This window comes from Rhyacophila brunnea, unplaced genomic scaffold, assembly GCF_057557595.1.
Source record: "Rhyacophila brunnea isolate RB1 unplaced genomic scaffold, BYU_Rbru_1.0 scaffold_9, whole genome shotgun sequence".
NCBI classification, from domain to species: Eukaryota; Metazoa; Arthropoda; class Insecta; order Trichoptera; family Rhyacophilidae; genus Rhyacophila; species Rhyacophila brunnea.
The window spans coordinates 42,240,006-42,259,703 of NW_028233361.1; the positions used below are offsets into that span (position 1 = coordinate 42,240,006).

At 36.3% G+C, this 19,698-nt stretch overlaps 1 protein-coding gene across 1 annotated transcript; it reads right to left on the minus strand.

The window, feature by feature from the left end:
* Positions 1-981: 981 nt before the first annotated feature.
* LOC147063646 (type 2 phosphatidylinositol 4,5-bisphosphate 4-phosphatase) lies at positions 982-10,388 on the minus strand. The gene is made up of 4 exons (XM_085959814.1): positions 10,215-10,388; positions 7,576-7,751; positions 6,325-6,534; positions 982-5,313 (listed from the first exon to the last, which is right to left on the minus strand). Exons 1-4 carry the CDS (start codon positions 10,312-10,314, stop codon positions 5,041-5,043), a joined length of 759 nt encoding a protein of 252 aa, XP_085815940.1. The 5' UTR covers positions 10,315-10,388; the 3' UTR covers positions 982-5,040.
* Between the last annotated feature and the right edge of the window lie 9,310 nt (positions 10,389-19,698).

The window sequence follows — 19,698 nt, forward strand, 5'->3', positions numbered from 1 at the left end:
TATGCATCTTTATTGGACCAGCTAAAAAACAAAATTGAAGAAAAACGGCCTCATTTAAACAGGAAAAAAATCCTCTTTCATCAGGACAATGCCCGTGTTCACACATGTTTACGATCAATGGCTAAAATTGAAGAATTGAAGTTCGAATTGGTCGACCACCCACCGTATTCGCCAGATTTAGCCCCCAGTGACTTTTTCCTTTTCCCAAACTTAAAAAAATGGCTAAGTGGACAACGTTTTTTTTCAAATGAAGAAGTCGTCGATCGGACAAATGCTTATTTTGAGGACCTTCCGAAAACTTATTTTTCTGACGGTTTAAAAAAAAATTGAGAAACGTCTAACCAAGTGTATTGAGCTCCAAGGAGATTATGTTGAGAAATAAAAAAAAAATACAAAAATAAAAACTGTTTTAATGCTTTTTTCTAAGGAATTATTGACCCACCCTCGTATTATGAAAACATTTCATTTACTTTGTAAACATTGTAACAAATGCATCCTAAAATCAAACCAATCTCATGTGTTGTCAGTAAAGCAATTTAACAATACTATTAATAAGTAACTAATTAAATTATCGTTGAATCTATTAAGGTTGGTACTAATTATTAAATATCACACTAAATTTCATTCAAATTTGAGTGTTTACATATCTAAATAATACAATATTATATGTATTAATATTTAACAATCAAAAAAATGAAACCAAACATCAGAAGCTCACGCATTGAAGTTTCTATAGGTATTTATAGTTTCTTAATGTCTAATATTTTTCATTATATTTTATATTTTGCTTATAAAAATGTATAATATGTTAGTCCTTACAATAATAATTTTAAAGTATGAAATGTTTTATATTTATATATCTAACTTCATAACATATTGGCATGTGTTAGTTTTTTTTTTTTATTATTATTGATTCAATTTCCATACATAATATATTACAAAAATCGATTACATTTTATGGAATGAATCTAAATACTTTTCGCAACAAAAAAATAGGCAACCATTTAAATAAGCTTTTAAACAAAGAAAAAACAGAGAAATATGGTCGCTTAACAAGAACACTCCGATTATATTATTATTACGTAATAGGAATGAAAAAATATATTTTCAAGTTTTACAAAGTATAACAAAAATTACATTTTATCGTTCGATATAATATTATGCCACAAAAATCATTAATAAGAACCGTCTTATTTGCACACCAAAATATCAGATGAGATATTCGTTTTGACACGTGTTAAAGGTACAAACCCACTTGCAACTAGACAAAAATAACCAGTTCGTTAATACGAACACAGTTAATTCAATTTTTTTTACTGCCGTACATTTCGTAATTCGAATTTTTATTTTTTGTCCCGTTGATTTCGAATTAACGGGGTTTTACTGCAGTCTCAAGTGAAATTGAAGTCTAACGATGCCACGCTGGCTTGATTCCAACGACCAATATTCACACTAAACACCACTCACAGAATAGAGCTTCTGGAAGTCCAGTAAATACTATTCAACGGAGAAATGAGATAATGGTGAACTGCAATGAGTATGGTAAGCCTCATGCTGACCAATGTCCCAAATTAATACCATGGATTGAATCTTCGAATTTAACATTACACTTTATAAAGACACTACCGAACCATTCTACGGTACCATTTCTTCACGTGTGCATGAAGTACGCAAAGAAGAATTTTCATGTTTCGCTATCGACGGCTAAGTTTGCATCACTCTTGACGTAAATATCGTCTTGTCTCGTTTGCCCCCCCCCTGCTCTTTCTTGTTACCCGCCCGAATCATCGAATCTTATTCTCAATGTGCATTTGTAACAGTGATTATTAGATTGCCATAAGTCCTTTTCAAGTATAAAATAATATTGTATCCCAGTTATGCAATTGGATAATCACAACATTATAGCACTAGAATGTTATACAAGTGGATAATAATTCATAAAATTATATATACATCATCTACTAAAAACATCACATCTCTCAAAAAAAAAAAAATGTTAAACATGACTTTGTCGTTCATGAAAAAACTATAGACTGACAACTATAACTTGACGTCGCAGTCTTGGCAGTATATTGCAAGCCATTTGTTCTCCATGCCACCGCACCCCAAGTTATAGTTGTCAATCTCTTTACTAAAACCAACGGTCATCTGGAGATAAAAAATCACTATGTTCTATCTAGGGATAATTATGGTATTTTTTAGCATCAGCAGATGAGTGTTGACATAATGTAAAATTGATTTGAGATTCAAATATCCATTATCACATTTAGGTTTTTTATTTATCATTTTCAGTTAATTACAATGCTATTTTTTTATATAAGCCGGCTCTCACATCAAAACTCGTCTCGCCTACAACGTGTCGAATATGTAGATGTGACGTCATCGTTATTCACAAAGCACACGTTGCCAAATGGAGCTCCGCAGATTAGTCGAATGCAACTGTTTCGTTTTAAAAAAACATCTGCTATTGCAATCGACAAGTTGCATGCTTCTCAGGCTCCGAGTCGAAGACGCGAGGTTGCATACAAACACCTACGAATTGGTTATTAATATACCGACTCGCCGATCACCCCATTCAAATATCTATAAGTTTCAAAGGCTACGCGCGACTGTCACTAGGTAGATGTGTGCGGTCTTCATAAGCAATCCTGGATCGCCATTCTCGGAAGGGTTGATTTATGGCTGTGCAGCACACGAGGCGAGTTTAGATGTGAGAGCCGACTAAGACTAACCAATACACAAGATTTAAGAATATAACATTCTTTATTGAATATACATAATTTGGAACTGTAACAAAAAAATTGTAGTGTGGAAGTGCAACAAGTGTTACAAGGATATTTCTGAGCTGTTCAAATTATGTAGATTAAATGACATTGTATTTAGAAAAACCCTACACGTTGTTTAGAAAATTTACTAAAACATAATATGTAGAGAGATGTGAGTAATTACATTGCATAAACTAAAAAGGTTTTGTTATATTAAAACAATGCTACATAATGGCAAATTAAAAATAATTAAGGAAGATTATTTCTTAACATTTTCAAACCGATCTTAATCCTTTCTATGCCGCAATTAGTTAATTGATAGTAATTAACATAAGAATTGGTGTAATTAGGGCGTGCAAAGACGCTTTGGGCACTTAACCGGTTAAAGTCTAAAAACAATCTGCATCATACCCTTTATAACCCGTCACAAAAAAAAATTGATGTCAACTACTAAGAAAGACAAATTCAATGACTGGAAAAATTCTTCAATCAAAATTTGAAATTAAAAAAAAACAAGAGAATGATACAATTTGATGGTGACATATATTATAATTAATTTCTTTACGTAGAATCATAACTTCTATCCTGATGATGTATATGAAATATAATAAGAATAAATGAAGCAATACAATAATTGTTCACTCATACCATTCTGCTGTTTACAAAAATACATAATATCATTTTTAACAAGCTAAATTATTGCAAATGGCAATAAACATACATATTTTCCTGTGTAATATTATCGTAAATAACAATCAAAACACATATATATAATATTATGTAGAAAAGTGTTGAAGTTGTTAATACTTTATGATGGATGATCAATGACTCATTAAAATTAATAGTCACCACCATTTGTGATAATTTAACTTGATAATAATTATGATATGCTCCAAGCATCGAAAAATGACAGAAAAAAAAATATATCTATTAAAAAATAATCTTCTCAAACTCTCTGCTCGCCGAGAGTCTAAAAAGTGGAAATGCTTCCTTCTTCACGTTAAAAAGACCTGTCCAAGTCCAAACAACTGTCCAGTTAAAAATTGTAAAACCCATAATTCCATACGGATACGAGGCATCACGAAAACTTACAAGAAAATTTTTCAATAAACTCTTTGCCCAGTGAATGAAAACCAAATGTGCCGCATATGTACTGACACTGAATAAATTGAGTTTTTTAAGCCTCACATTGTTAGATGCAGGTAATCCAGAGCTCTCTACAGGGCTAACGAGGAACCCGGGTACTCGTTCAATCAGAGATGTCTGCAGGACAGTAGTGCAGTCATAATATATAGACTTGAATGGTCTTTAGTAACATACGTAAGTTCTCAAAATATTTGCGATAATCGGCATTACTTTCATGGATACTCATTAATTTAAACACGCTACATAAGACTCGCAAAGCCCGTTGATATCCTAAATTTCAGTTTAAAATCAGTCGAAACAAATAGACATTATACTTATGCTAACTCTCACCTTTATTAAATTAACTAAATATGAATGAAATTTATTTTTATTACAGCCGCAGTTTCATCCCTGGCTTTGCAATACATCAATCCTTTAGCGAGGGCTCGCATATTCAAACTCGACGCAATTCGCCAACTGGATCTAACATCATATAGTTGACATTCGCAAAACACACAAACAGTACGCACACAGAATCGATTCGACATTTAAACTTTTTAAAAAATAGTTTACATGTGCAAAAATTTTTTTTTGTTAATAATGGCATTAATGTTGATTACGACTGTAATTTTATTGCCATCAATCCCATCTTGTCAAATCAACAACACGATAATAGTATACGACTGTAAAAACATCTTATTCATCCAAGAGATTGATAAATAAATACCCAATAGCACCAATAGATGTAGGTACTCTTTCAATATTGACAATAAATTTTCACTTTGATATTATTTGGCAAAATCATTGTCTTTTCCGACCATGTCCGATCCGGTCTTTATATGGTTATATTATTTTTGTGCAATGATGAATGGCCAGTTTGAATGCTTGACTTCAACAATTATTGATGTTTTGACTAGCTGAAATACATCAAGTCTGTGTGCATGATAAGACAAACAATTTAAGTTGTAGTTGTGTCATTTGCCTTGTATTCTTGAATTTTTGTTGGATGAAAACTACATGAATTTGCGGCGATCAATATAACCTCATTTTTCAGATACGAGCTAGCATTAGTACAACGACAGATATGCGAAACCCTGAACATAATAACATAGCTGCTCTTTTCATTCACAAACCGCTGATCGGATCAGATTTAGATGGGCATCGATATCTTCACGGAGAAATAAAAGAGGCTGCGCGCAAACAGGATGAGACCTAAGAGGAAGGCACCGACGTACGCGACATAGACGCCTCCGTAACCTCGCACCATCGTGTATGTACCCACCGTCACCCCCACTCCAATGGCGGAGACGATCAGAGCCAACGCCAGAAACATGTAGGCGCGGCCCCGTGCAAAGCCAGGCCCTATGGACGACACCTTGCGACAGTGGGGGCAGCGTGCCAGAGCGTTGTTCAGGGTGTTGAACTGCAAAAAGAAAGCAAAATAATAGTTTTTAATACTAGCACCCATATGTGGCCCGGTCGGTGATATAGCTGTAGGCTACAGTAGAGAAGGGTGGAGAGAGACTGTTAAGATTCAACATAAATAATGCACAGTAAAATTTATCAGGCATATGTGTTTGTTTTCATCAAACTAAGAATACAAATTGCAAATGGAATTGGTTTGTTTTTAAAATTAATTTTAGCCCTGCCTAGAGCAAACCTAAATAGTAGAGGTAGGCTGTGGAGTTCTTATGAAAATAATACACACTTTTTCAGTCATACTTATTTGTTTTCATTGAACTAAGAATACAAATTGCGGATGGTTTGCCTTAGGCAGGGTTTAATTGAATTTTAAAAACTAATCAACACCATCAGCAAATTGTATTCTTAGTTCAATAAAAATAGATAAATATTACTGAGAAAGTTTAGTGTGTACTACTTTTGTAGGATCCCCATAGCCACTGCTTCTCTCTGTCATCTCCGCATAGGAGTGAACATGATTATTAACGTATGGTCAACGAACACCAATTTTAATTTCTTATCATCAGCCGATATCGATCAATTGTTAGATTATGATCTCCACTAGCTCCTTCCACTCATCTCGGTAAATACCTAGTTTTTTGATGCCTCGTATTTCCAGTGAACTTGATGATTTCATTGATCCAGGTGAGAATGTTTAGCGCTCCTTTGGTATCGCTGTATTTTTCCAGTGGTTATCCACTCTGACCTTATTATGTTTCCATGGTATTTATGTAATACTACTGTGCGCCGTAACACTAAAATGGTTGGGATACATTGCTTTATGGAATAAGTGCAGTTATGTTCGCTGATTCCTACACCCAAAGCCCATTGGAAGCGGTGTGGGATTCTAATCGACAATTGATCTGTGACACCCGTGTTTACAATGGGTTTTGGTCCCTTATTAATTTCTCAAAATAATAAACAGTAAACATAAGTGTCCTTAATAAATAAGTAGCATCTGTGGAATACTCACCAAAAATGTTTCATGACAATGAGCACAGCAGACTCGGCACATGCCCGGCATCGGGGGCACGGGGGGAGTGACGGGGGAGGGGGCCAGGTTGATGATGCGTTTGCAGTTGGGGCGGGGACATGCGATCCGCTGAGAAGAACTCTTGCAGATCAACAGACAGTTGCACGGACACCGCACGTACTTCTTACCGGGGGGTGCATTTCTAATCGGCTGCAATAAACATTATCAAACACATGAATTACATCCAGATGTATGTAACTGCGCGACATGTACTATGTATTCTACGATTTATGACTATATAGTCCAAAGAATACCAGTTGGGAAACGCTGCTGTAAAACATCACACTGTCCTTAGCAATTGGTAGGGGGCCCGCCAAAAATCCTGGCCTGGGGGTACATGATATTGTCTAATAAAACAATTCTATTAGGAATTTGACTGACAACCGTGACTGGTAACCGGGGGTGCACATCATGGGAAAAGGTACTTTGCGAAGATTTGCTTGATTTTAATAGTTATATTAAATATTTCTTTTTCGTTTCTTTCGACCATGTCCGATCCTAATAGGATCATATGGGCCTCCACAGAGTGGAGGTTTGTATTAACAGATTTTATTTTTACGAGAAATGGATGTCAGCCAATTGCTCAACCTATTAGGTCCATACCTGACTCAAACACAAATTGAAAAACAATATGCGTACTTGTCAGACCCAGGATTCGAACCTGGGACCCTCGAGTCTATAGGCCAGCGTTCGCTGGCCTATTAAATAATACTTATTACTTAATATAAACTTATTACTTATACTTAATTTAAATAGTTATAGTTATAGTAACAGTAACGTTCATCTCAATGCGGAAATTTTGAGACTTCCGGTTGTTTGTGGTCGAACTAAATGCCACCTGTTCAAACACTCGCATTCTGACGGTGATTTTCTTCAGTAGCCAGACACAGTACCTTATGATGAATCAAAGCACGCAACCATTCGTCATATCTAAGGTGAAGATGCGACATTGGACCTGGCTCGGCCACATGCTACGGATACCTGAAGAGAGTCTCAACCTGGTTTATCTTTTCTTCAAGACAATCATATTTTTGTAAAGCCATTAAATACCATTCGCAGGGTATATACAACGTAGCAACATGATGCTGACGACCTGAGAAGATACAATAAGACTGATAAACGGCATGAATTCTTGGAAGCACCGCATGGTCTCCATATGCTGAAAGTAAAGTAGCCTTTAAATTTACTCACAGTGGCTTCATTGCACTGCACGCATTTCACGACGTGCTGATCTCGCTTTCCGGATATATCGATCATGGCCTGGCAGACACGACACGTGACCATGGGGACCCCTCCTGTCGCAGCCTGCTGGTACGGGGGCGGCAGCTCGTCCGGCCCGATCGGGGACACTGTGCTGACATTTTCACCTGAAATATTTAACATTTTGCGCATTACATATACCGATTGCCAAACAGCCCAAGGAAATAAGTCATATACAGGATGTTCGCCCGGAAGGTTTACTACTTTATTTTTGTATAACTTTATGGCAAATGTAAACTAAATGGTTTAATGCTAATAAATGTTTTATTGAATATTGGGAATTATGTATGGAAGACAATGGCAGCTAAATGTCCGCCTCTGTTAGACTCAGAAATGCAGGCTCTTTTTGCAACATTTTTCATCACATTTTCACACATTTCAACCAGTATTTCATTAATTTCGTCGTAAATGGTCTTGTGGAAGAAGCTCTTGTGTCAACTGAATTTTAAATGGATACAAATGCAAATCTTTATGCATAATTTCCCACAAAGTTGTTGTTTTAAGTCCAATTTCTTGAGCATGGTGTCGAATCGAGGTTGATGAATTGTTTTGAACACTTTCTAGGATAGCAGCAATATTTTCAGCTGATCTTCTCGTATGTTGTGGCCCAGGCCTGTACTTATTTGCTACAGACCCCATTTCTTCAAAATCATTCATTTAACGATAAATAGTAGGTTTTGATGGCACATTAATTCTACTCCAAACTTCACTTAATTTTCTAGTCGTCACAATAATTGATAATTGATTTTGATAAAATGTTAAAAACATTTAAAACATGTTGGTTTATCGAATATTTTTCCATAATAAATTTGCCACGTCTATACTTCACTACTTCCAAATATGAACTGTCAAAATTCATGTTTACGAAAATGGCGACCAAACAAAGTAGTAAAACTTCCCGGCGTACACCTGTATTTGACTGGCCGGGATGGAACAAAGCATACTATTTGTGTTACGTAAAGGGACCATTGAAATACACCGACTGGCTAGGTTTGGAAATGTTAGTTTCCGGCACTTTCTTTAAGTCTAATGTCTAATTTCACAAATTCTGGTCTCAATTTAGACTAAAGAGTTAGGATTATAACTAAAAAGAGTATTATGAACTTTTTATACTTCATACAACACTCGATGGTGATGTCTCAAAGTTTTTACTTTGATTGAATTGGCAGTCACAGAAAAATCAATATTCTGTACAATTCAACATTAAAAAATATGCTATAAGTGCCATTTTGACACTTTGTTATGATGTACATAATAATATGAAATACACGATCTTTTTTCATCGTTCATCTATGAATTCAAAACAATGATGGTCTGAAATATTTGGTTGGCTATCGATCAACAAAGCCAATATCACGCCACGGTGAAGCTGTGCTACTTGGTAATCGAGGGCATTCAAGAGACAATCGACAGGTTGCATGACAACTCGTCTCGCGTTGGTTTGAAAATCAACGCGAAGAAAACCAACTTTTGTGCAATAACATCTGTCCTGATACAGATTTCTTCCTGATTGACGACGCGTAAAACATTGAGTGTCGACAGTTTTAAATACCTGAGGTTTTTAGTGGTCAGGTTATCTTGTCTTTCTAAAAACTTTTCTGGGTACTGTTCGGTTATCAGGAATACAGCAGAAAACACATTTTGAAAATAGCCGATAAACTGGATTATTTGTTAGGTTAACCTAACCTAACCTAACCCAAACTAACAAATAATCCAGTATATCGGGTATTTTCAAAATGTGTTTTCCGCTGTATTCCTGATAACCGAACAGTACCCTTTTCTGTTGATTATACCCTAACATTTTTTGAATTTTACAGGTTTACAAAGTTTTTGTTGAATAACTTTTTTTTGAGTATTTGGCACATAGTTAAGTACCTACTATTTTATTTCATGTGTTCAGTCATATACGTATTCTTTTGTTAGACGCTGGTCATTATATTATTTACTTATCGTCTTTTGAAAATAGGAAATTAGCAGAGCGTTCCTGCCTACAATTCTCACCTAACCACTTGCAACAAAATTAAACTAATTACCGTGCGAAAAAAATATAATTAATCATAATTTGACTGGTCTGCGGTTTTAATTACATTATCAATCACGCGGCTATGAATAAGAATAACGCTAATCATGAGTTCATTAGTTCTATTTAGATAGCCGTCAACATAAACAATATTATACAAAATGCAATTAAACCATATTTTAGTGCATCAATTCAGTCGATTTACAATAGATAACGCTTTTAAAAAATAGCACTCGATACGATATAAAGTAAACAAACGCGAAGGAAGTAAATAAGCTGCTAGCACGAGTGATGTCACGACTTGTATTATATTTTTTACAGCTAAAAACGCCTCGAAAATAATGTTTCCCTTGTAGCCGGGCCACTTAAAATGGATCAAAAATATATCCAGCAACATGATAAATGACTTCATTTTATATCAACCGAAAGACTTTGCCCTTAAAACACATTTACGTAGTAACCGTACAGAATCAATGAAAATATTGTTGAGTGACGGCTGAATCATCATCTGTCAAAACACCGCGGTAATTAATACGGGAAATTATAATACCTTGCGAGAAATCGTCGCTATCTGTAGCATTGTATATCTTATATCCTTGTCCCTTGCGAGGCGCCAAATACTGTCGTTCTGGATCATTTCCATCACCCATTTTTATATTCAATCGAAATATAATATTATTACACTGTTTTTCTATGACAAAGGGACGTAGATCGTGAACTTACTGAACCTGCGAACAGTGCGAATCAGTGTTGCCATATTTTGAAAGTGGAATTATAGTACATTGCCTTCAAAATTATAGTATTTCGGCAAAAAATATATTGTACGCGTTGATTGACCAATAATTTTCTGCATTTTCAAAAAATTAAACGTGGGATAATTTACGTCTTGTTTTTTAAACAAAATAACCATGAAGGGTAATTAACGTCTCGTTTTTTTAGACAAAATTCAAATGTTAAGTCAGTGGTTTCCAAACTTTATGTTACTACGCCTCCCTTTTAAAAAAATCTAAAACTAGGCTCCCCCCCTTATTTCATTAAATAATACATACACCTTTTAAATAGTCAACAATGTACCAACTTACGAATACAAAAATGGAAAAAAACAAGGTTTTACTACTTATATTACATAATTTTTTGAAGAATGTGCTTGTTTATTAGCACAATCAATTTCAATATTAATCAATCCAAATTCATCTTCGTTCATTGACAAATGGGTTCTATCATGGACCGCCCGGGTCAAGATTTTTCCACCACATAATGAAAATATTTAATAGTTCCGAAGCAAAGCAGCGCCTTTTTTTGCTATTAATAAAATAATGTGAAATGTGCATTAGCAAACTAACCACTCAGTAAATAGATTTTTGTTTGCTTCAATATATCTATATAGAAATAATTTAAAAGTGGAGACATGGCGAACTTTTTTTTGTTTGTCATTTTGATTTCATATGCTCCAATTTTTTATGAATGCCTTCACTTTGTCGTTTTAAATCAGTGAATGTATTAGTGGTCCTTGGATTAATTTATTCGCTCAATTTCTTTAAAATTGCAACCAAATTCACGTGAAACACACCAACCAAGTGAGGGATTATAAAATTAGTCTCCATATTTGCAGGAAGGTTTGTAAACAACCTTTTAGGCCATCCTCCCACGGCGCAACTTATGTCCGTCGGAACTGAAACTAAAATTCCAGCCAGTATCTAGCTAATGTATTTCAATGGCGGCTCGCTGACGGCGAGACTGGAATCTCTCAGCTTCAAAACGGTCGGGAAGAGATGCGACATGCTAGTCGCGTGGTCTCTGAAGTTTCCAGTCACCGTAAAACAGTGGTACCAACTGAAACTGACACGGTGAAAAATCATATTTTCTTACCAAAATTGGTTAAATATTAATTGGAAAATCAAAATAACCTTATGTAAACGCTGCAGCGCGCGTGTTGTCAGTTTTTGTACAGCACGGTTGATAGTTGAGTTTGACAGTTTGAGGTTATGTGATTATTATTTCAACTGGGTTTCAGTAGCGCCGTGTGCGAAGCATCACATTGGTCAGTTTATGAGTTCCTTCATAAACCAGTTCCATCAGATTTCAGTTGCGCCGTGGGAGGATGGCCTTATAGGACTGTTTTTTGTGTAGTTTATAGCTAGCGGCCGTTTTATAAACCATGCATTTGCAAACTACAAACCTGTGGCTACATTAATTGTGTTAAACTTTTCGCGCCTCCCTTTGCAACACTCCCGCCATCCAGTTTGGAAATCGCTGTGTTAAGTATTAACGTTATATTAAGTTATTAACCTTTTTTTAGACATGGGGATTTTTTTGCTTCTCACGGATTATTTTGGCGTTGTTTTTCTTCTATTAGCAACTTTTTTTTCCGATTTCTCAAAATTATAGTATTTTGGGCGTACTATACCTGTTTTATATCGTACATAGTACGCAGACGAAAATTATAGTACAAATACTATAATTATAGTACGGTTGGCAACACTGGTGCGAATAGTAAATTTCTGTTTCTGACGGCAATGTTGGTCTTCTGAGTTATTTTATTTTTAGGGCTATCGACATTAAACCAGAGAGAATAAAAAATTGTCCTCCAACCTCTTTGCATCAAATCGTTTTTCCTTGGTTTTTCCCAATAAAGTTTATAATGCCGCAAAAGAGAATTTTACATCTCTTTGGAATTTTATACTATTATTTGGCAAACTCGAACGTAAGAACATTAATTTATAGTTTGAAGATGCTGGCATGATTCATAGGATTGCGATACATTTAGGTAAGTAGATAGGTATGTTGTTTACCGATTGTACCAAGGTATGTTGGTAGTTGATAGCTACTTACATGCCCATGGACTTCCCGTCTTAAATGGAAAGTCGGAAATAAGGTTTAATAGGCCTAAAAAGCGGCTCTTGACCTCCTAAGTCAATTAGCGGAACAGAAAAAACCTATGATCGTATCACTTTGTTATTCAGCGGGATTTTTCTGGTGTGTAAGGGATGAGCGGAAGCAAATAATGAAAGGAGTTTTACCTACCAATAAAACTCTTATTATTCATGTTGACTTTGAAGTCCTTGGGATAGGGTTTGCTCTTTCTTCTTAGCGTGAGGTTATATTCTACTAATTTATTTTCCTTTTTCTTGTCGTTGGTCATTCCTCCGTTTTTATTTACTGGTCATACCCGCGCGTCCATTTTTTATGTATGGAGTTTGGCATCCCTTTGTCTTCATTATAATATGACTCAAGGAACTAGGTAGAAGTTACCTGGACTTCAAAGTCAACATGAATAATAAGAGTTTTATTGGTAGGTAAAACTCCTTTCATTATTAGAATTTGACTTTGAAGTCCTTGAGATATCTGTTTGTTATCACCTGGTGTTGGGTATGCCAAATTCCTGTATGTGACAATGCTTCAATGACGAGGTATAGACCATCGTGACTTTCCATGTATATGGTTGAATAGAGAAGTTAATGGGTTCTTTTCCCCTTCTGATGGTGGTGTATCCATCGTTCTCTGGTAGTTGTCGTGAAATGTCGACTCACTACGCCAGTTACATCTCTTTAAGATTATCATCTATTGGGTATATTTACAGTTTAAGGAAGCCAACACTGAGCGGACACTGCCTGGTGGTTCTTGTACCCCTGCTGCCAACAGTACTGACTTTATCAAATTCCCTATAACTGTCCTGGTGACTGGTTTTGGTGATCCTTTTGAAGATATAAATAATTCCGAAATATCCCCACCTTCCCCTCTCCTTGGGTTTGACATGCAGACGAGTTTCCGTAACCAGAATACTGGTTCGATGTTTTGACACGTGGAAGCGCTTAACTTCCATTCCGATTGACGATGCTTGGCGGTATCTGTATTTGAGCCAAACATTGGCCATACAATTATGTGGTCACTTTTTTCCACTAATCCATTGTCTACTATTACTGAGTAGTGTGAGGTCATGAACCCTTCGTCCTGATGCGAGAAGCAGCCGAGTAGGTAGCTGTCCTGCGAGAGGTTTCGAATAGGTTGTACTCCACCGGTGTTGTTTTCCTAAGATGATCTACCACTCGTCCTGGATCCCAAACCGGTGGTTTGACGGGTTTCGTTTTATGTACCGAAATTGCCTGTAACATATTGTGTTGTACTACCACGTTGATGCTGATATCTACAATGATAATCGGTTTGCAAAATGTGGCTATGGCTGACTTATGCACCAGGATGGTGTTGTACGACAAACCCTCCATTTTGTGCATGTAGCCTAGGTATCTGGCCAATTCCATTGGTTGAGGGCTATTATGATCCATTAGGTTCGTGTTACACCATTTCATTGTCTTCCATTTGTTCCAAGGTGGTTTGTAAGTTTTTAGAATCGAAGGCCGCCATCTGGAAGTAAGGAGTGCCCTTTCTTCCACCATTCAATTTGATGTTATTTCACCCCACCCGAAATTATCCATAGTTAAAGGGACAGGTCCTGGGTGGACGGTTGGTCTCCGTACCTACTAGTATCGTATGCAGGTGAGGTATTGTATAAGGAGGTACTATCACCCTTTTTCGTAAGTCCACTCCCCAAAAGCATTGTTTCCAGCTCGGTGCCACTAGTAAGTACTTCCCATGTACTCAAGTACTTTTTGCTGAATTCAGGTGCACTAGGACTCGTGGAAGTAAGTTTGGTGAAGGAAATATCCACGCCAGTCTGAAGTCCTATACTCGGCTGAAGGCGTCGTGGAACAGCGCGCCACTGTCTGTAACGTCTCGTGAGACGTATGTTGCAAGAACATGTGCTGTTTGGCTTGCGAATAAATCCACCTCGGGAACTCCCCCCCGTCTTTGAAACAGGGGGGTTGTTGCGGTGTTGATGACTTGCCATTCGGGAATGAGTTGTCTGCGGGAGAGATGATCTGCCACGCAGTTGTAATTTCTGCGGAGGTATTGTGCAGTAAACGTGATGTTGGCTCGACTGGTAAATACTAGCAGTGACGTCCCGTGGGGGTAGGCAGATTGAGCGTCGCTTGGGGGCGGCAGATACTCGAAGGGCGGCAAATCGAGGAGAATCATTTGGTATTATATAGAAATAGCTACCTAAACTTAGTTATATTATAACCAGAGCTTTGGAGATGTTTTGTTCCGGATGCTTTTTTTTATTATTATCCAGTCGGTACTCGCAGCGATTTTAGTATGATGTCACCACGCTCAGCTAGAGATTTTTTTATTTTATTTTTGACTGCTCGGTTTCGTATACAAATGCTAATAAACTTGGCGCCTATACACATTATGAATATTTTTATAAATGTAAAACATCACAAACGAATAATAAATCAGTCATAATAATATAATGTCATTTAATCAGATTAAAGAGTTCCTTTCATAACAGTGGTAGGTATACTGCGCAAAAACCAATAATTATGTCGCGCCATAGTTATTAAAAGAAAATAATATTATATGTATACGAGTATTATATCAACGTTGGTAACGAAACAAGGAGAATTTATGGTAGAGATTTATAGGTAGGTAGGTACATACCGTATTTTTTAATTTATCCAAATATTTTTGCCAGTCATTCGCGAGATTTAAAAGTTGCCGGATGTACCTATTGCAAATAGATACCTATTCATAATGATTATTAATCCTTATTGACATTTAACATAATCAATTAGTATTCGTGCATATAATAGGTATTTACGTTAAGTACCATCTAATTGTATTAAAAATGTACCATATTTATCGTGCTGTGAATACAATACTGTGCAATACCTTCTTTTAAGTCGTTTTTTTTGTAAACATATTTTTTGCTGATAATAGTGTGGATTTGTAGTTTATTTCAATCGTCAACGGTTGAATGTTGAGACCATTAATTAATAGTGTATTTATGATTAAATTTAGGTTTATATTAAAAAAATAATGAGGAAAATTATTTTGTTTACATGTTGTAGGGTACAATAATAGCATAGAAAAAATGGTGTGAAAATAATACATCTGCGTAGGTATTACTAAATGATACAAACCAAATGTGTCAGACATAGGTATTAACCAAATGGCATCTCAGACTCTGGTGATTTGGGTAAGTGTCTAACTCAGGGGGGGGCAAACTTTTTGGATGGAGGGCCAAATTCAAGAATTCAAAATGAGCGGCGGGCCGCAAGTAAAATACCATTTTTAGATATACAATATTTATTATCACGAAAAATAAACATTACAAAAAATTAATGAGAAGAATGAAACTGTTGTACATTTTTAAAAAATTTTTAAATTCAGGTGTTAATTTTGTAGTTGATATTCTCAAAACTGCTTGTAAATGGATATCGGAGATATTTGATCGTAAATAATTTTTATTGAGGTTCATGATCGAAAATGTTTGTTCCATATATAGGTTGATCCAAAAATAACGAACATTTATCTTTAAATTGGTCGAATTTGTCTGAATTAAGGGCATTGTAAAATTTGGAAATTTCTTCACGACGATGCAATTCTCTTAAATCAGTGTCACACTGCAGATCAATAATCTCAAGTTGTAGCTCTGTCGGTACAAAACCAATATCTATTGAAAATGAATCGCGTACTATTGCTAAACTTGTCTCAATTTTTCGGAAGTCACCAAATCTTTGTGAAAAATCGTCATTCAGAACTTGAATAATTTTACCATATTCTTCAAATTTATATTCTGGTATATTCAGCAACTTCAAAGTTGTAAAGTGGTCCACATTGTTATTCGATATTTGTCGAAGGAATAACTGATGAAAATAATAATTGAAATCCATTCAAACTTTTTACCATATCATGGCATAGGGTAGGTGCCCCTTTCGTCAGCCAGCTCCAGTAGTCAGCCATGCCAAACAAAACATTGTATACGAAGTAAAGTAAACATTAAATTATTTAATTTATTTGACCCAATGCTCGGTCACCTAATAACGATTATTGACAATAGTGTACTGCCATCTGTGGTTCGAATGAGAAATAAATTTTAATATTTATTTAGTTGGAGTTGGAAGTTCGGAGAGTGAGTACGTGTTTTTGACGTTTTGGACGAGTTGACACAGTGCTCGAAAATACGATATACTTCAATATTCTGTGATAATTTTTTCAAAGTAAGTTTTGCTTCTACTTAATCATGATATATTTATTATGTTTTAGTGTAAAAAGAATGCATTTAAATAATATTAGTTACTATTTTAAAGCGGCTGCCTTTAGGGTCAACTTTTTCCGAGTTTTCCAAAAGTCAGCCACCCGGCCGACAACTGGATTATTTGATAAAAAAATATATAATATCGCTTGGTATTGAAATGACAAGCTAATGATGTTCTCTAATCAATACAATTAAAAAATATTTATTTTTCTCATAGGATCCTATAGTCAGCCGCTTGTAAAAGTACTATTATGCTGACGGCCGAGAACTGGAGTTCTCAAATCCTTAGGTCAGCCACCTTTTAAGTTCTTCACTTAATCATTGTAGATTTCTTTTATAATAAAAACAGCTACTTGTATTTATAACGAGATCTGGTTGATAAATTGATTATTTGTTTTCAGTTTACAGATATGGTGCCAAAGAAGCGTTTGTTGCGGTAATATGACGAATCTGAAACGACTGAATCAAAAAAAAATACTGTGCTAGAAGACATATTCTTACCAACCAAATTTCTCTCAGTTCCTTCACCTTTTTCTAGCCATCTCTTTTACCCTTCCCCACTTCCAAGCCCATCGAACAAGGAAGCTTTAAAAATTAAAAAGGCTGCAGAAATAAGAACGAGGAAAGAGGCTCGTCAGAAAGCGGGAAATATAGCCAAAAAAACTAAAAAAAGAGCACTTTCTGTAAATGTTCTAAAAGAAAATAAAAGTGTTGCAACTACGGAGATGATACCCAAGAAAAAGCTGAAAGCACGTAAAGAAAACAGTGAAAACTCTGTTCTATCTTCTGACGATGCTGAGTGCAAATATTGCAAACGAAAATTTTCACAAGGTACATTAGGGGAAGAATGGATTAAATGCGTGGTCTGCGATGTGTGGTGTCATGTGGCATGTGCTGATGCAGACACGAACAGTTTTGTCTGCGATTTTTGTACCTAAGTAGTCGTAGTTTTCTATGTTTGTAGTATGTTTTGCAAGTTTTTTTATCGTCTAACAATAGTATTATACATACAATTTTATATAATAAGTAAATATTTTTACCTTTTTTAATAAAATTTGAGCACCCAAATGAAATAGCCCTGTTTTACTAGCATTATCGTAAGAGTATAATAATTCAAATCCTATTTAGAATCAGGCGGCTGACTTCTGGTGCTGGGGTGGCCAGAATTAGGAACATTGTGGCTGGCCACTGGGAAATTGGGTTTACTTTACAAAAACAATATTTATATGCTAAACTCCATGAGATATAGACATAATAAAAAATGTCAACAACACTTCGTTAAATTTCGCTTATTACAAAAAAAAAACACAAAAACCCAATGTTATTTATAAACATATTACATCAGTATGCACTTCAGATATGTGCTAAGTGGCTGACTACTGGTACAACTACCCTATATTTTTTCCTTGCAACGCGGAGTTGTAAGTTGCAAGTATTTAAATGTGTCACGATGTTCAACGTAGAAAATAGTGGTTACATAGTGTGCGACAAGACGCAAAGAAGACGTACTGAGATAATACATTTACAAAACAACAAATTCTTCAAATTTTAATCTATTGTCAATATTTTTTAAAAAATTATAAAAAAGTTATTCTTAATCAGAAGTACAATTAATGATAGCGGGCCGCAAAAAAACACCCGGCGGGCCACATGCGGCCCGCGGGCCGCAGTTTGCCCCCCCCTGGTCTAACTAATATTATATTTATTCGCTTATTTATTTATTGATATCTAAAATTAATTTTGTATGTTTCAGCTTAGTGGTAGGTGTATATTTTATTAGTAATGTATCCAAACCATGGCCCCCAGAAGGGGGGGGCTGACAGGGCTCTAACCTGGGGCTCGGGCTCGATAAGTGAGATAAACACTTATCACAAATTTGCTCTAATAGCAAAAAATTCGCCTGCGGCGCTATTTTCCTTCAATAATGATATTATTTAAAATTATATGGTTACACAATACAATTTATAATTGTGTAGCGATACTCAAAAACTCCACAATTCAAGTGTATGTATTAAAATATACAAAAAAACACTAAATATACAAATCAATTTTAACGCGTACACCATTTGGAAAACATTACTGTAGAGCGTCACACTGCTTTTATCCTTAGCGATAGGTAGGGGGGGGGCAAAAATCCTAACATGGGGCCTGCTTCAGGATGAGGGGGCCATGCTTCATACAACACATTTCTTAGATATTGGAGTAATGAAAGGATGATAAAAAAATGGGGCGGCATTTTGACGCTGCCTAGGGGCGGCATTTTGTCTAGGGACGTCACTGAATACTAGTATCTGTCGGCATAGGTTTAGGAGGGTGACAGATTTTGTGCCGCCCTCTTTGTTGATTAGGTTAGGCTCCCCAGCCTGTGTCGGCTGCGCTGAGGATCCTATCACCTGGAGCCACTACATGATATCCTGTTAGGCCTGTGGTGGGATTGTCGCCTATTGGAGAGGATGGGACCTCGGCCATATTGATGACTGGAGCGTTGTAGCCGTCGGCAATACAACCTTCCTCTTGGAGGTAGGATGTGAAGTTGAGTCGCCCTAGAAGGGATTGGATACGTGCCTGTCTGAGGGACCAACTGCCTTTTTGTACCTGCGTTGTGTCAACTCTGAGGATCCTATCACCTCGAGCCACCACATGATGTCCCGTTGGGCCTGTGGTGGGATTGTCATCAATTGGCGAGGATGGGACCTCGGCCATATTGATGACTGGAGCGTTGTAGCCGTCGGCAATGCAACCTTCCTTGTGGAGGTAGGATGTGAAGTTGAGTCGCCCCAGAAGGGATTGGATACGTGCCTGTCTGAGGGACGAATTGCCTTTTTGTACCTGCGTTAGCAGATGGTGACGGAGTGCTACACACTTCTCCGGCGACAAAAACCTCCGCTTGCTGTGTGTATCTCACGTGATGTCCAGGAACCCTCATTGTTGGCTT

Excerpts from the sequence above, each read along its gene's own strand:
- LOC147063646 (XM_085959814.1), bottom strand. The coding sequence starts at position 10,314 with ATGGGTGATGGAAATGATCCAGAACGACAGTATTTGGCGCCTCGCAAG. Across the intron at positions 7,752-10,214 it reads TAGCGACGATTTCTCGCAAG|GTGAAAATGTCAGCACAGTG; the intron begins GTATTATAATTT and ends TAAATATTTCAG. Across the intron at positions 6,535-7,575 it reads TGCAGTGCAATGAAGCCACT|CCGATTAGAAATGCACCCCC; the intron begins GTGAGTAAATTT and ends TGTTTATTGCAG.